Source organism: Nicotiana tabacum, chromosome 18, assembly GCF_000715075.1.
Source record: "Nicotiana tabacum cultivar K326 chromosome 18, ASM71507v2, whole genome shotgun sequence".
In the NCBI taxonomy this organism is placed as follows: domain Eukaryota; kingdom Viridiplantae; phylum Streptophyta; class Magnoliopsida; order Solanales; family Solanaceae; genus Nicotiana; species Nicotiana tabacum.
In genome coordinates this window covers 119,148,333-119,161,726 of record NC_134097.1, presented here as the reverse complement: position 1 = coordinate 119,161,726, position 13,394 = coordinate 119,148,333, and the positions used below count along the sequence as shown (strand labels likewise).

At 32.7% G+C, this 13,394-nt stretch overlaps 1 protein-coding gene across 5 annotated transcripts; it reads right to left on the bottom strand.

The window, feature by feature from the left end:
• Window positions 1-3,145: 3,145 nt before the first annotated feature.
• Window positions 3,146-13,049, bottom strand: LOC107806202 (transcription factor TGA9-like). 5 transcript variants are annotated; one of them, XM_016630324.2, is made up of 13 exons: window positions 12,922-13,049; window positions 12,239-12,409; window positions 11,927-12,021; window positions 11,484-11,566; window positions 10,706-10,960; window positions 9,967-10,011; window positions 9,765-9,824; window positions 9,605-9,682; window positions 9,410-9,458; window positions 7,949-8,223; window positions 6,152-6,373; window positions 4,132-4,274; window positions 3,146-3,493 (listed from the first exon to the last, which is right to left on the bottom strand). In XM_016630324.2, exons 2-13 carry the CDS (start codon window positions 12,376-12,378, stop codon window positions 3,406-3,408), a joined length of 1,533 nt encoding a protein of 510 aa, XP_016485810.1. In that variant the 5' UTR covers window positions 12,379-12,409; window positions 12,922-13,049; the 3' UTR covers window positions 3,146-3,405. The 5 variants fall into 5 exon arrangements, with proteins under 5 accessions (XP_016485810.1, XP_016485808.1, XP_016485811.1 ...); XM_016630322.2 differs by lacking the exon at window positions 12,922-13,049 and adding an exon at window positions 12,521-12,900; XM_016630325.2 differs by lacking the exon at window positions 12,922-13,049 and adding an exon at window positions 12,521-12,900 and having other exon boundaries at window positions 7,949-8,220.
• Between the last annotated feature and the right edge of the window lie 345 nt (window positions 13,050-13,394).

Sequence of the window (13,394 nt, the reverse complement as noted above, 5' to 3'; positions counted from 1 at the left end):
AGTTTACATCCCAAGCCTTTAATGATTATTGTATTTCAACTGGGATAACAATTGAGCATCCGGTTGCTCATGTTCATACACAAAATGGTCTAGCAGAATCATTGATCAAACGCCTAAAATTAATTGCTAGACTAATGCTTATGAGAACAAAACTTCTCATTTCAGTATGGGGTCATGCTATTTTGCACGCAGCAGCACTTGTGCGGATAAGGCCCACAAGTTATCATAAAGTCTCCCTATTGCAATTGACTTTTGGTCAGGAGCCAAATATTTCTCATCTTAGGATCTTTGGTTGTGCGATATATGTTTCAATTGCTCCACCACAACGCACAAAGATGGGTCCTCAAAGAAGGTTGGGGATATATGTTGGATATGAATCTCCTTCTATTATAAAATATCTAGAGCCGATGACTGGAGATTTATTTACGGCAAGATTTTCTGATTGTCATTTTAATGAATCAGTATATCCAACATTAGGGGGAGAAAATAAGCAGCTGAAAAAGAAGATAGATTGGAATGCATTATCATTGTCTCATTTAGATCCTCGAATAAATCAATGTGAACAAGAGGTTCAAAAGATTATTCATTTACAAAATATTGCAAATCAATTGCCAGATGCATTCACTAACCTACCAAGGGTGACTAAGTCACATATTCCAGCTGCTAATGCTCCAATTCGAGTTGATATCTCGACAGAACAATTAATTAAAGTAAATGAGTCTAAGTCATGCTTGAAACGTGGTAGACCAATCGGTTCTAAAGATAAAAATCCTCGAAGAAGAAAAGGAGCAAGTGATCAAAGTGAACATAACACAGAGGTAGTGGCTCAAGAAGAGCCCCAAGACGTAACAAATGATAAGACCTTAGGGGAGGTCCAGGTACCTAAAAATAATGAAAATGAAGAGATATCAATAAGTTACGTCTCAACCGGGAAAAGATGGAACCAAAATAATATTGTTATCGATAACATTTTTGCTTATAATGTTGCTGTTGAAATAATGCAACAAGATGAGGATCTTGAACCAAAATCTGTCAATGAATGTAGATAGAGAAATGATTAGCCAAAATGGAAAGACGCTATCCAGGCAGAGTTAACTTCACTTGGAAAACATGAAGTCTTCGGACCCATAGTTCGAACACCTGAAGTCATAAAGCCAGTAGGGTATAAATAGGTTTTTATGCGAAAACGAAATGATAAAAATGAAGTCGTTAGATATAAAGCACGACTTGTGGCACAAGGGTTTTCCCAAAGGCCTGGAATTGATTATATGAAGACATATTCTCCTGTAGTGGATGTTATCACCTTCAGGTATCTCATAAATATGGCAGTACAAGAAAAACTTGATATGCATCTAATGGATGTTGTTACAGCCTATTTGTATGGATCATTAGACAACGAAAATTTTATGAAAGTACCTGAGGGATTTAAAGTGCCAGAAGCATATAAAAATTTTCGAGAAACTTGTTCAATAAAGCTTCAGAAATCTTTATACGGATTGAAACAATCAGGACGTATGTGGTACAATCGCCTGAGTGAATACCTGTTGAAAGAAGGGTACAAGAATGATCCAATTTGTCCCTGTGTTTTTATAAAAAGGTCTGGATCTGAATTTGTTATAATCGCTGTGTATGTTGATGATTTAAATATCATTGGAACTCCTGGGGAGCTTCCAAAACAGTAGACTGTTTGAAGAAAGAATTTGAAATGAAAGATCTTGGAAAGACAAAATTTTGTCTTGGTCTACAAATTGAGTATATGAAAAATGGAATATTTGTCCATCAATCGACATACACCGAAAAGATTTTAAAGCGATTCTATATGGATAAAGCACATCCATTGAGTACCCCGATGGTTGTGAGATCACTTGATATAAAGAAAGATCCATTCCGACCTCATGAAAATGATGAAGAGCTTCTTGGTGCCGAAGTACCATATCTTAGTGCAATTGGGGCATTAATGTATCTTGCCAATAATTCCCGACCAGATATAGCTTTCTCAGTAAGCTTATTGGCAAGATTTAGTACTTCGCCAACACAAAGACACTGGAATGGTATTAAACATATATTCAGATACCTCCAAGGGACCATTGATATGAGTTTATTTTATTCAAATGAATCCAAGCCATCATTGATTGGTTATGCAGAAGCAGGATATTTGTCTGATCCACACAAAGGTCGATCTCAGACAGGCTATTTATTTATAAGTGGAGGTACAACCATATCATGGCGTTCGACAAAACAAACTATGGTTGCTACTTCTTCAAATCATGCAGAGATAATAGCCATTCACGAAGCAAGTCGAGAATGCGTTTGGTTAAGATCTATAACTCAACACATTCAGCAAACATGTGGTCTTTCTTCGAAAGAGAATATTCCAACAATATTGTATGAAGACAATGTTGCATGCATAGCTCAATTGAAAGGAGGATATATCAAAGGAGATAGAACAAAACACATTTCACCGAAATTCTTTTTTGCTCATGATCTTCAGAAGAATGGTGAAATAGATGTACAACAAGTTCGTTCAAGTGATAATTTGGCTGATCTGTTCACTAAGGCATTACCAACCTCAATATTTGAAAAGCTGATATATAAGATTGGAATGCGTCGTCTTCGAGACATTAAGTGATTTTTCATCAGGGGGAGTAACTACAAGCTGCACTCTTTTCCTTAACCAAGGTTTTCTCCCACTGGGTTTTCCTGGTAAGGTTTTTAATGAGGCAGCAAGCAATGCATATTATAAATAACTATGTACATCCCAATATTTTTTTTGTAAGTTTTTAATGAGGCACATTATCTTACATGGACATCCAAGGGGAGTGTTATGAATAGTTTGTACATTGGATACTACTTTGGATACTACATTGGATGCTACATTGGATGCCCATGTTGTGAATAACTTAAAGATTAAATTTCCTATTTTATGTCCATCATCTTTACTTTTTATGCCTATAAAAGACCATGTAATTGCAATGAAAAATTACACCAAAGTGAAAGAAGAAAACACTTCTCCATTCTCTCTATCTCTTCTTGTTTACATTTTACTGCATTGCTTTTATTTTATAACATCTTCATATATATACACACACATTCTTTTTTGCTATTTTTAATGTTATTTCATTACCCCTAATGATAAGTTTCCTGGTGGAGAATAAAATTGATTTATACATTTACAAGATCAAGAGTAATAATATAGAGATATCAAGAAACTACATCAAATAAATAAAAGAGAGAGAAAAAATCCTATCTTATCTCATCTAAATACGTAGCTCGCAGAACCATAATGCGACAACTTGGTCATCATCAAGAGATTTATGTCCATTCTCAACTTCCTTTCAATCCATGTCACCAAATTTAAGTCATCAAAGAAGGAATGGACATATGCTCGCGCTAAGAATGACTTGATTACATATTTGAGAAATGGTGCTGGGAGGCTTGTATCATCTGCAACTCTGTTGTTGTTTGACATGAGTTATCATCGGCCATCATCGTCCTAAAAACCAAAAGTGGTTAAAAGTCATTATATGAGTAGAATTCCTAACAATATCTCGTACTTCTACAAAGGTGTTTAATAAAATGTCGTGTCATATTTAAGATTATAAATTTTTAAGATAACTTTTGATTTAAGACTACAATTTTAAGAATACTTTTGTTACATATTAAACGAAATTTTCTTTCTTGGACTATGTATCCAATTAAATGTACAACCACATAAAATAAAAACTGAAAGAGTATTGTTTGATAATAATCTTTTTCCCGTCATTTCAAATTATAAGATATTTCATACCTACTAGTAATTACCGTAAGCATCTATGGGTTCTTTTCATTCTTTCTCTCTTTTCCCTTTTTAGCTACTTTGTACGTAACTGTAAGCATGATTAAGAAAAAGGACTATAGGAAGTTTCATTTGCTATTTTTCTCTTTTCATGTCAATTAATTAACTAGACACGTAGTGGTAATCTATATTGTTCTGATTCTTGAAAATGTTGCCGGGCATGTTACGAATTCCCCAAAAATAATATATTTTTTAAGAATCCAATAAGGATGCGATAATGTTTATAAAGAATCCGAGCAACATATGTTGTAATATGTTTTTGAACTTTTTATTTTTTTATATATTTTTTAACTTACTCTCTAGGACGTGATGCCCATAGGGAACTTAAGGCTCGTAATCGACCATAATATTCCCCTATCACCAAGAAACACCTTGCTGCTTGTCTAACTGTCAATATTCTGTGCAATTGATGAAGCGTTTGTTGTCTCAAATTATCAGCCTGAAATTAAATTCAAAATGATCAAAAAAGAAGTCAAAATCCTACATTCTCTAGGATATATAGCTAGAGACAAGAAAATATTATTAGTAGAAACATCTTAATCAAACCAAAATAATCAATTAAAAGTTGGAGATGGACCCACTAAATATCAGGCAAGGAGGGCCTAGTCTTTAAATAAAAGTTTCAAATTGGTTGAATTTTTGAAATCATATAAGGTGTCTTTGTCGAAGATTTTTGGATTATTCTAATTATTTGGTTAGTAGTAGTGTTTCTTTCCATGATTTGGACTAATTTGTTAACGTGATTATAAAATTTTGCTGATAGCTCTTGCAAGGTAATTTATTTGCACAGCCATCATTTTCAGATAGGAACATATCCAAATAAAATGTAATATGGAGGATCAATTAGGATAATAACTATGAGAAATCAAGCAATGTTATATTATCATTATAATTAAAGTGGACCTAGAGAAAAATTAATGTATCTAAAAATAATTCATACTCTTCCATTATTTGTTCAGTATGTTAAAATATGAAGGTATTCCCATATAATTATATATGAAAAACATACTTAAGTAATAGCAAAACAACAAAGCCATAATCCAAGGGAGGGGCATCTCTAAATGCATTAACTTACCAATTATTGTTATAGTGGGGACTAATGTATTAGGAATTTAATCAAGCACCTTTTAGTGGAACTACAAGACATTGTTTTGACAACAGCCAAATAGATTTTATATTGAATAGAAGTCGTCTTCAATTGAGTTTAATTTCTGTGCACTAATGATATATAAAAAATTTATAACGATTGAATTAAGTAGATCTAAACATATAACTAATAACAAAACAAGGATGATAAATAACATGAATAATAGAGTAACAATATACTATAGTAGATAAAACTTTATTGATATTATAGATTTTTTGTTCCGTTGCATGTATATAACTTAAATCCTATTGCTTCGAGACAAGTGCTCCGAGAAGGATTCCTCTCTTTTCTAGAAGGTAAAAAGGTAGTCCTACAAAGAGAAAAATGTACCTATCAATGGAATATTTTTTTTTAATCATCCTTTATATATTATAGAATCAAGATTAAAAGGGCATTTAGATTCTACTTTTTTTTCAAATGAAATCCCAATCAAATGGTCAAGTTATCACGGTTTCAAAAGTGAGAAAACCTAATTATAGACGTTTTATATATAGACCACAAATTGTTCATTGACATGACCACCTACAAAGTACTTTTGAAATCTTTAGCCATACCATGAAACAAAGCAAAGTGAAAAGATTTTAAAGCGATGATATCTATAACCAAAAAAAGGATTAAAACAGAAAAAATGTCTTGTCCTAGTCTTTCCTCATCTTAATTTCTTTTTCCCCATCCCCCATCAATTGAGGCACAAAAATAACTCAATGAGAATGGACATTGGCATAACCTGTCTAGGTTATAAAGTTTAAACTTTCTATTGGGAGACCAAGGTGATAAAAAGAGTGAAAGCTTACGATTCTATAAGAAAATTGCCTTTCATCAGTTTAGGTGGATGGTTAATTATTAGATATCATACCAGTTTTGCACATTGCTTTATAAACTGCTATACCTAAATTTACCATTTTCTTTACTCAAAAGGCTACAAAAAAAGTGTATATTTGAATACTACCTTATTATTTTATACAAAGTTTGTATGACATTGAAATTAATTAAAGGATCATGTGACAGTGGAATACGAGCTTCATATTAGTACTGCGCTTACACAGCCAAGACCCTTTTTACTTTTGATCATCCCATATACTCCGTTTCCATTCCATTTTATATAACGATATTAAATTAATTGCGCACAAAATTTAAGAAAGTAAGAAAGACGTTGTACATATAGTTACCTGGCGAACGAAGCCTTCGAGATTGGCAAGCTTGCCTAGGGCAACAGCCATATGATGCATACCATCATTGAGAGAACCATTGGCAACAGTTTCAATTAGAGATTGTTGTAATTGTTCCAAACCCTGTGAAAGTGCTTCTTCTGCCTGTTGGGATGATTGCTGCAGACTGTAAATTCCAACAACTTGCTGCTGCGTTAACGGGTCCAATTGTGCTATCAACATCTGATAAAAGATCATATCTTTAGCTTGCAACAAATATCAGATCTAGCCGCAGCAGAGCAAATTTGGTTTTCCAAACTAGAGTTAATAACTTCTATATCCTTACCATATAAATTTTTTTTGACACAATTAGTTCATTTATAAGATAACTATAAAAAATTATCATAATACAAATGAAATTAGTAATTGGTAAAATAAGACTATTACCCTTCTATAGCAAGTTAAATTGCGTTGATAGCATAATTTTTTTAAACATTATCAGAGCATATAAATTACACCCTTCCCGTAATTTAAGAATATAATTAACCCCGTATATAAAGAGTATAATTTTAATAGACTGACAGTTTGTAAGAATTTTTACACTATCAAGTCATTTATAATATAACTACACTTAACAATTGTCATAAAAGACGAGACTAGTAACCTTGAAGATAAGGCAAACTGTCTGTTACAATATAAAGAAAATGGCAGCCTAGTGCACCAAGCTCCCGTTATGCACGGGGTCCGGGGAAGGGCCGGACCACAAAGGTCTATTGTACGCAGCCTTATTCTGTATTTTTGCAAAAGGCTATTTTCACGGCTCGAACACGTGACCTCCTGGTCACAGTGGCGAACCCAGGATTTTAAACAAGCGGGTTCAGTCAAAGACGATAACAACAAGTAGTATAAATGGTGTCGAGTATGATAAGCAGGATTTGGTATATTTTCTTTTTGGGGTTCTTTTTTTTCATAAAGTGATCTCGAAATAAAGTCATTTTAAAGTTTGTGCTCAACAGTTTTAAAAGTTTTCGGCATGTATGAACAAAATATAAAAGCCAATTCATTTTTATTTTTAACGTTTTATTAATTTAACTTAACACATTTAACAAGTTTTCAAACTTTAATAAAAAAATCAATTTATGCACTTTATAAACTTATTATCTCTGATATATCTAACAAAATATAGAACTTTTTTTTATTTATAAATAAGAAGTAGTTATTTGGTTTAGTGTGTAGCTCTCTTTCTTTATTTATAAGTAATTTTGTATATCCTTCTAAGTAATTTAGAATAATTTTCATTGAATTCTAGTAAAGAAACATGTTTGAATAAATAAGAATTAAAGAAACTTAGAGTGAAATAGGAAATATGACAAATAGAAGCCTAAGCTAATATCAAGAAGACAAGCTTCCAATGCGAACAATACGCAAAACCTAAATACGGAGAGGCACCAGCTGGAATCGAAATCAAGGCCTCATGTTATATTTGAACCCTCAGCCTCATGACCGCCCGGGCAAGGAGATGAGTTGCCACGAGTGGGTTCAAATAATTGTTTTATACGAGTGTTTCTCTATTTTTGGATATAATTATCAATACATACCGTATAATTTTTTGACGAAGCGGGTTCAATTAAACCCACTTAATAGCACGTGGGTCCGCCCCTGTCTGGTTACATGGTAGTAACTTTACCAGTTCTACTACAATATACTCCTATTAATTACACTAACAACTTAATTATTTTAATACTTAGATCTATCGTATATATGTTCAAACTATATAAAACATCCTCCATCTTAAACACGAAATACTGAAATCCTTACCTTGATTAGCTCCGAGGGCCTAAAACCGCCCATCCAAAGGAAGCAACGTTCAGCGGGGGTAGTCCACATTCCAGTAATGAGATGAAATACATCAGATTTAGCAGCAACTCCTTTGAGTTGGAAAATTTCATCGTAATGAGCAATATATCCATCTACAATTATTCTAAGATCACCATCTCCTAGATGTGCTTGCAATGCAGTTCGAAGCTCAGAAATGTGCCTTTGATCGTCATCTAACCATCTTGAATATTCCATATCAAACATTGCAGCACCTGCTATGTATATACACGTTTTTTGTAACTACGGTTATTTTAAGGAAGAAATATTGTCCCATGCATGCTATATGAGTATGCAAATACTAAGATGCCATTATACAAGTCTATTATAAAATTTATCCTTAATTCAGAGGCGTACCGGGATTTTAACGCGACAGGGGCATAATATACTACTCAACCAATACCTCCTAAAGGCTTTTAGCGTTCAGGATGCCAAGTGATTTAAATTAATCATTTTCAAAGTATACATATACAAAACTTTTGCCGAAGTTTACGGGGTCGGTGTCCCCTCAACATAGCACATAGGTTCATCCGATCCTTATCATATATTATTATATTGTTTCATTTTATGTGATACACTTTTTTTTGTAGTTTGTCTTTAAAAAATAATATCCTATTTTTAAAAATTAGTTAATCTTAACATTCTCAATTTTGCGCTTAATGACATGACTTATTAGGACCCAATAGAAAAATTCATTGTTTTATAAAAGAAAGAGAAATCTAAAAGGCATGTGTAACTCTCGACACATTACTTAAAAATGATAATTTTGTTACTTTTCATATGTGTCTTGGTCTTTTTAATGATGTTTTTTTATAAATTACGTTTTGTTAGCATGTTCACCAATGCAAAACCATTGAAAAAGATAACACGAACAAGCTCAGGATTGAAACTATGTTATTTTTGCAAAATTTAGTTGATATTAAAACATGTTTCGTCTAAGTTGAGGCTTTAACAATTTTGAAACAAGGGTACTTAGTACTTAATAAATTTTGACACGTTATTATACCTAAAACAGATAATTTGCTACGGTCAAATGAAGAGTACTTTTTTCTTCAGTCCAAATTCAGAAACCAAGAATTACAAGCTTTGACCTGAAAAAATGGCTCTATTGACTGAAACTTACAGTTCTGAAAATTCAGATTTTGGATGCTGCATATTGTCAAAACTGTAAAAACTTTATCTTACATGTCACTATCAAGATTGACCAATTTCATCTTTTTGTTTCATAGCATTAATATATTAACTCCATATCTACCGTATACGCACTGCCACCCTCCACAAGTTTATATTTATAGTATTTTGTTTAATAGGAGTATAAAATACACAAGTTCTATAATTCCAAACCAACCCAAAAAAAACCCCAAAAATAATTTGCCGAGGTGATAAAAAAAGTTTAAACTTTACCAGAGCTGATATTAGCACCTGCAGCAGCAGCACCTCCCATGAAAAGCCCCTGGTTGACACAACCAATCAACATGAAAAATCTATTAATTAAATTTCCATTTGAATTTAGGATATGTTTAGTCAGACAAAAATAATTTAATCAAATATTAGAAAAATACTTTTGATAATTTTCGTCACTTTCAAAGATTATCAAACCTGAGATCTAGCCCTCTGAAGTTCTTGTTCTAGCTGAGCAAGTCTTATCCTACTTGTTTCTAGTTGTTGTACATAAGCCTGCACATACCCAAATATAATACTTCAATATGCAGAGCAGCTTCAGATTTCATGGCTGAAAGAAAGGATAATTTATTTTTACCTTTTTTCTTAGTCTGCTTTTCCTTGCTGCTTCTCTATTTTGAGCTAAACGTCTCAAAGTCTGCAGTAAACAAAATTAACATAACTTATTTTATGAAATCTATTAAAATTATTAGAATATAATAATACTAATAATAACATAATAAAGGGTCCACTGAGGGAACAAGATAAATTAAAGATGGATAATATAATGCTGGCACCACCTTAGCATCAACCACCCTATCTGAGGTTGAACCAACACCCTTTCTCTGCATAAAATAAGTTAAAAATATAAATTATATTATGTAAATTAAATTTAGTTGATTAACATGAAAAGTAAACACTTTTTACAAAAAAATTCTGCAATTGCGTTAAGTTAGGATTTTTCTCCTTATCTTCATGACCTTGTGTCACCTTTTTTATATTCTTAGAAATTAAATAAGAGGTATAACGTGTCAAAAATGGCAGGTATCTTTTGGAAGACTTTATGATATTTGACTAAAATCAATTTGTAATTATATAAACACTGTTTAGACTGTAGGCATATATTATATTTTATTTCCGGAAAAGAATAAAATAGTGAGTATATATCTGATGATGTTAACATGAGCAAATCCATTAAATCACCTGGCATTCTTCTGGATTTGGTTTCTCTACTCCCAACAAAGATTAAAGGACAAGGAGTTAACTACAGTTCTGGGGATGGTAGATGACCATTATGAACTAAAACTTAAACTACAGTTCTAAAAGTTAGTCATAAAAAAACCATTTCATTTTTTTGGAAAGAAAAATGATAAAAAAACAAATAGTATAGTTACTGTAAAGATACTCTGTTTCCCTTATCTCTTGTCAGAATATAAATCAGAAAATCAATAAGATCAGAAAACTCTGCTCTTATTTTATTATCTTGGCACTTGTTGGGATTTGTATTTTTTTGTATCTATACAGAGTGTAAAAAAAAACCTTTTCATAGTTGGATTTTGAAGCTGGTTCACTGTGTGACACTCCTGTTCTTGGACTATCACTTGCCATTTCTTGAAGTTGTTGTTGTGGTGGTTGAAGTTGCTGCTGCTGATTCTGTTCAAGGGACTGGTAATCTGAAGATGGTTTTCCACTGATAGGAGATTCTGGTTCCAAATGAGGTTCACCTCTGCTTGAATAAGTGTTTAGTGCTGAACCTGAATTACTACTCTCTTCTCCTCCTGATTTTGAGCTTCCCTGTATTCAAAAGACGAATTTAAGTTCTATCTGACGATGCAAAAGATAAATGCTCATTAGTAATTTAATAAGAACTTTAACTAGTGGTGAAGCCAAGAATTTTTTCAAAGGTATTCAAACTTGAAAGAAGTGAAAAAAAATTCTTCGGACAAAGAATGTTAAATATATATTATATATATCTAATATCTAATATTTTATCTACATATACACTATATTTTTTCGACACCTATGATCAACTGATCACCCTTTTTAAGACGTGTAGCATCGCCCTGACGTTAACTCACGTATTATCACAACTACACTGATTCAGTAAAAAGATATTACAGTTTCAGGCTATATAACTTAAGTTAGCTCTGAAAATCTCAGAAGCTCCATTGCCAACCTTCCCAAATCAACTAAAGTAAAACTCAACAAGTTTATTGAGAAATACTGTAGAAGTTAAAAAAGAGTTTCCTATTATGGATAAAAGTTGAAGCTATAATAGTAAAAATGGGCAAGATGAATTAATTTTTGGTAGATGTACCCTTGGGGTGTGATGGAATCTCGTAGGCCAAGAAGGGAACATCTCCAGAGTTGCAGCAGGTCTGTTTGTAGTTGCATATAAAGCTGCACAGAATCACAAAAGCAAAATCTCTCAACATCAGCACAATGAAAAATAAAAACAAACAAATTAAAGAGAAAGTAACAAAAAGACTTCCTTTTTATTTTCTTTTTTCTTTTGGTAGAGCAGCAGTTATGGAGTCAGTAAATCATGCAAAGAGTTCAAGTTTCCTTGTATGTAATCCCACGCCATTCAACTATTAGACATATGAATGATTACTGTATTGGAAATAGTAAGCTTCTTACAGAGGACATATTCAAACAACACTACTCTTCATTGCTCTCTCTGCTTTTTTAGGATAAGGAGTTGGTTACACTTTGCAAACGTCAGAAAACTAGAGAAAGAGAGGGAAAAAAAAAGCATACATGCTTTAGCTGCTTCATCATTGCTCATCTTAACTCCTTGTAACACAATAGCTTCTTCTAACTCCCCAAAATCAAAAGCTGGCGGTTCTTGATTACTACACATGAATTGTCAAAAAAAAAAACCATGTTACAAATTGCAAGAAAAATCCTCATATACAAAGAGGCAACAATAACTACTATAGAGGCGCGGCCTTACCCTACCTTGGGAAGGTAGAGAATCCGATAGATACTCAGCTCAAGAAAGATAAGAAACACCTCATATACGAAGAGGAAAGTACAGAATTTTCAAGAGCCAAAAAATAAGATTCTTACTTTGGAGAGGAATGATACATGAAACTTGTATTAGGAGGATTTAGGCCACGAAAAAGTGCATAAGACATATTGTGATGGTGGTGTGAAGGTCCTGATTCAGCTGACAAGCTACCACTCTCTCCTATTCTTTGACTCTCCATGCAAACAACTTTCAGACCATTCTTCAGCTTCCTGATCAAAAGGAAAAAAAAACACAACATATCATTTGATAATACACATATTAGATTATATAGCTTTGAAAAAAATGAAAAAACAAAACAACAATAAAACTACCCGTTTCACCTCAGTTTAAGGATCTTTTGAACAAGACCAACTCTTATTCAGAAACAAGAGACTAAAGGAAGTAAAGAAAGAAACTAAAAAGATCAAAGCTTTTTCTTGTCAAAGCATATATATGTAGCTATATGAAGCCTCAACAAAAAGAGGGTCCAAAGTATATTTCTCAAAACATGTGTTTTTCATTACTAAGTTTGTGTTGCTATTTGTATCTCTCTTGTTGTGGATATGGCAAAGCTAGGCACTTTTTGATAGTATTTCTTTCATGTGGGTCTTTATTATCAGCTTTCTTTTTCTCTACTTCCAAGAAGAAAACTATCTGATTATTCTGTTTGATGGTAGGGGTGTTGCCTTTTTATGATGTTGTTATCACACAAGTAATTATTGTATCAAATTTTGAAACTCACCTATTGGTACAATAATATCTCGTGTACTTGCTGCTGCAAACCTCTTTCTCTCAGGCCTTTTGCGGGGGTGGAAAAAAAAACATAAAAAATAAGAATATTTTATTTCATATATAAAACAATATTATGTACATGAAGAAAAAAAAATGGGGGTAGGGACTTTGGCAGGAACCCACTAGAATCAGTGACTCCAACTCCACTCTCTCTCTCTAACCGCCTGTGTTTTCTTATTGGCCCTTTTTGTAAGAACCCATCAGAGTTGCAAGTACTAGCCACAGAAAAAAGAATAAAATATTTTTTACAACCAAAATCTGTTTGTATTTATTTTGAATAAGAATGAGACAAAGTTTTCTTTGACAAAAAATATGATAATAAAGCTGGAGAAGAAGGTTTACAGTTGTTCCCTTGCTTTAAATGTAGTTCATATTGACTTCCAATATAACATAAGGCCAATGTGAAGGGAAAAGTTAAAAAGA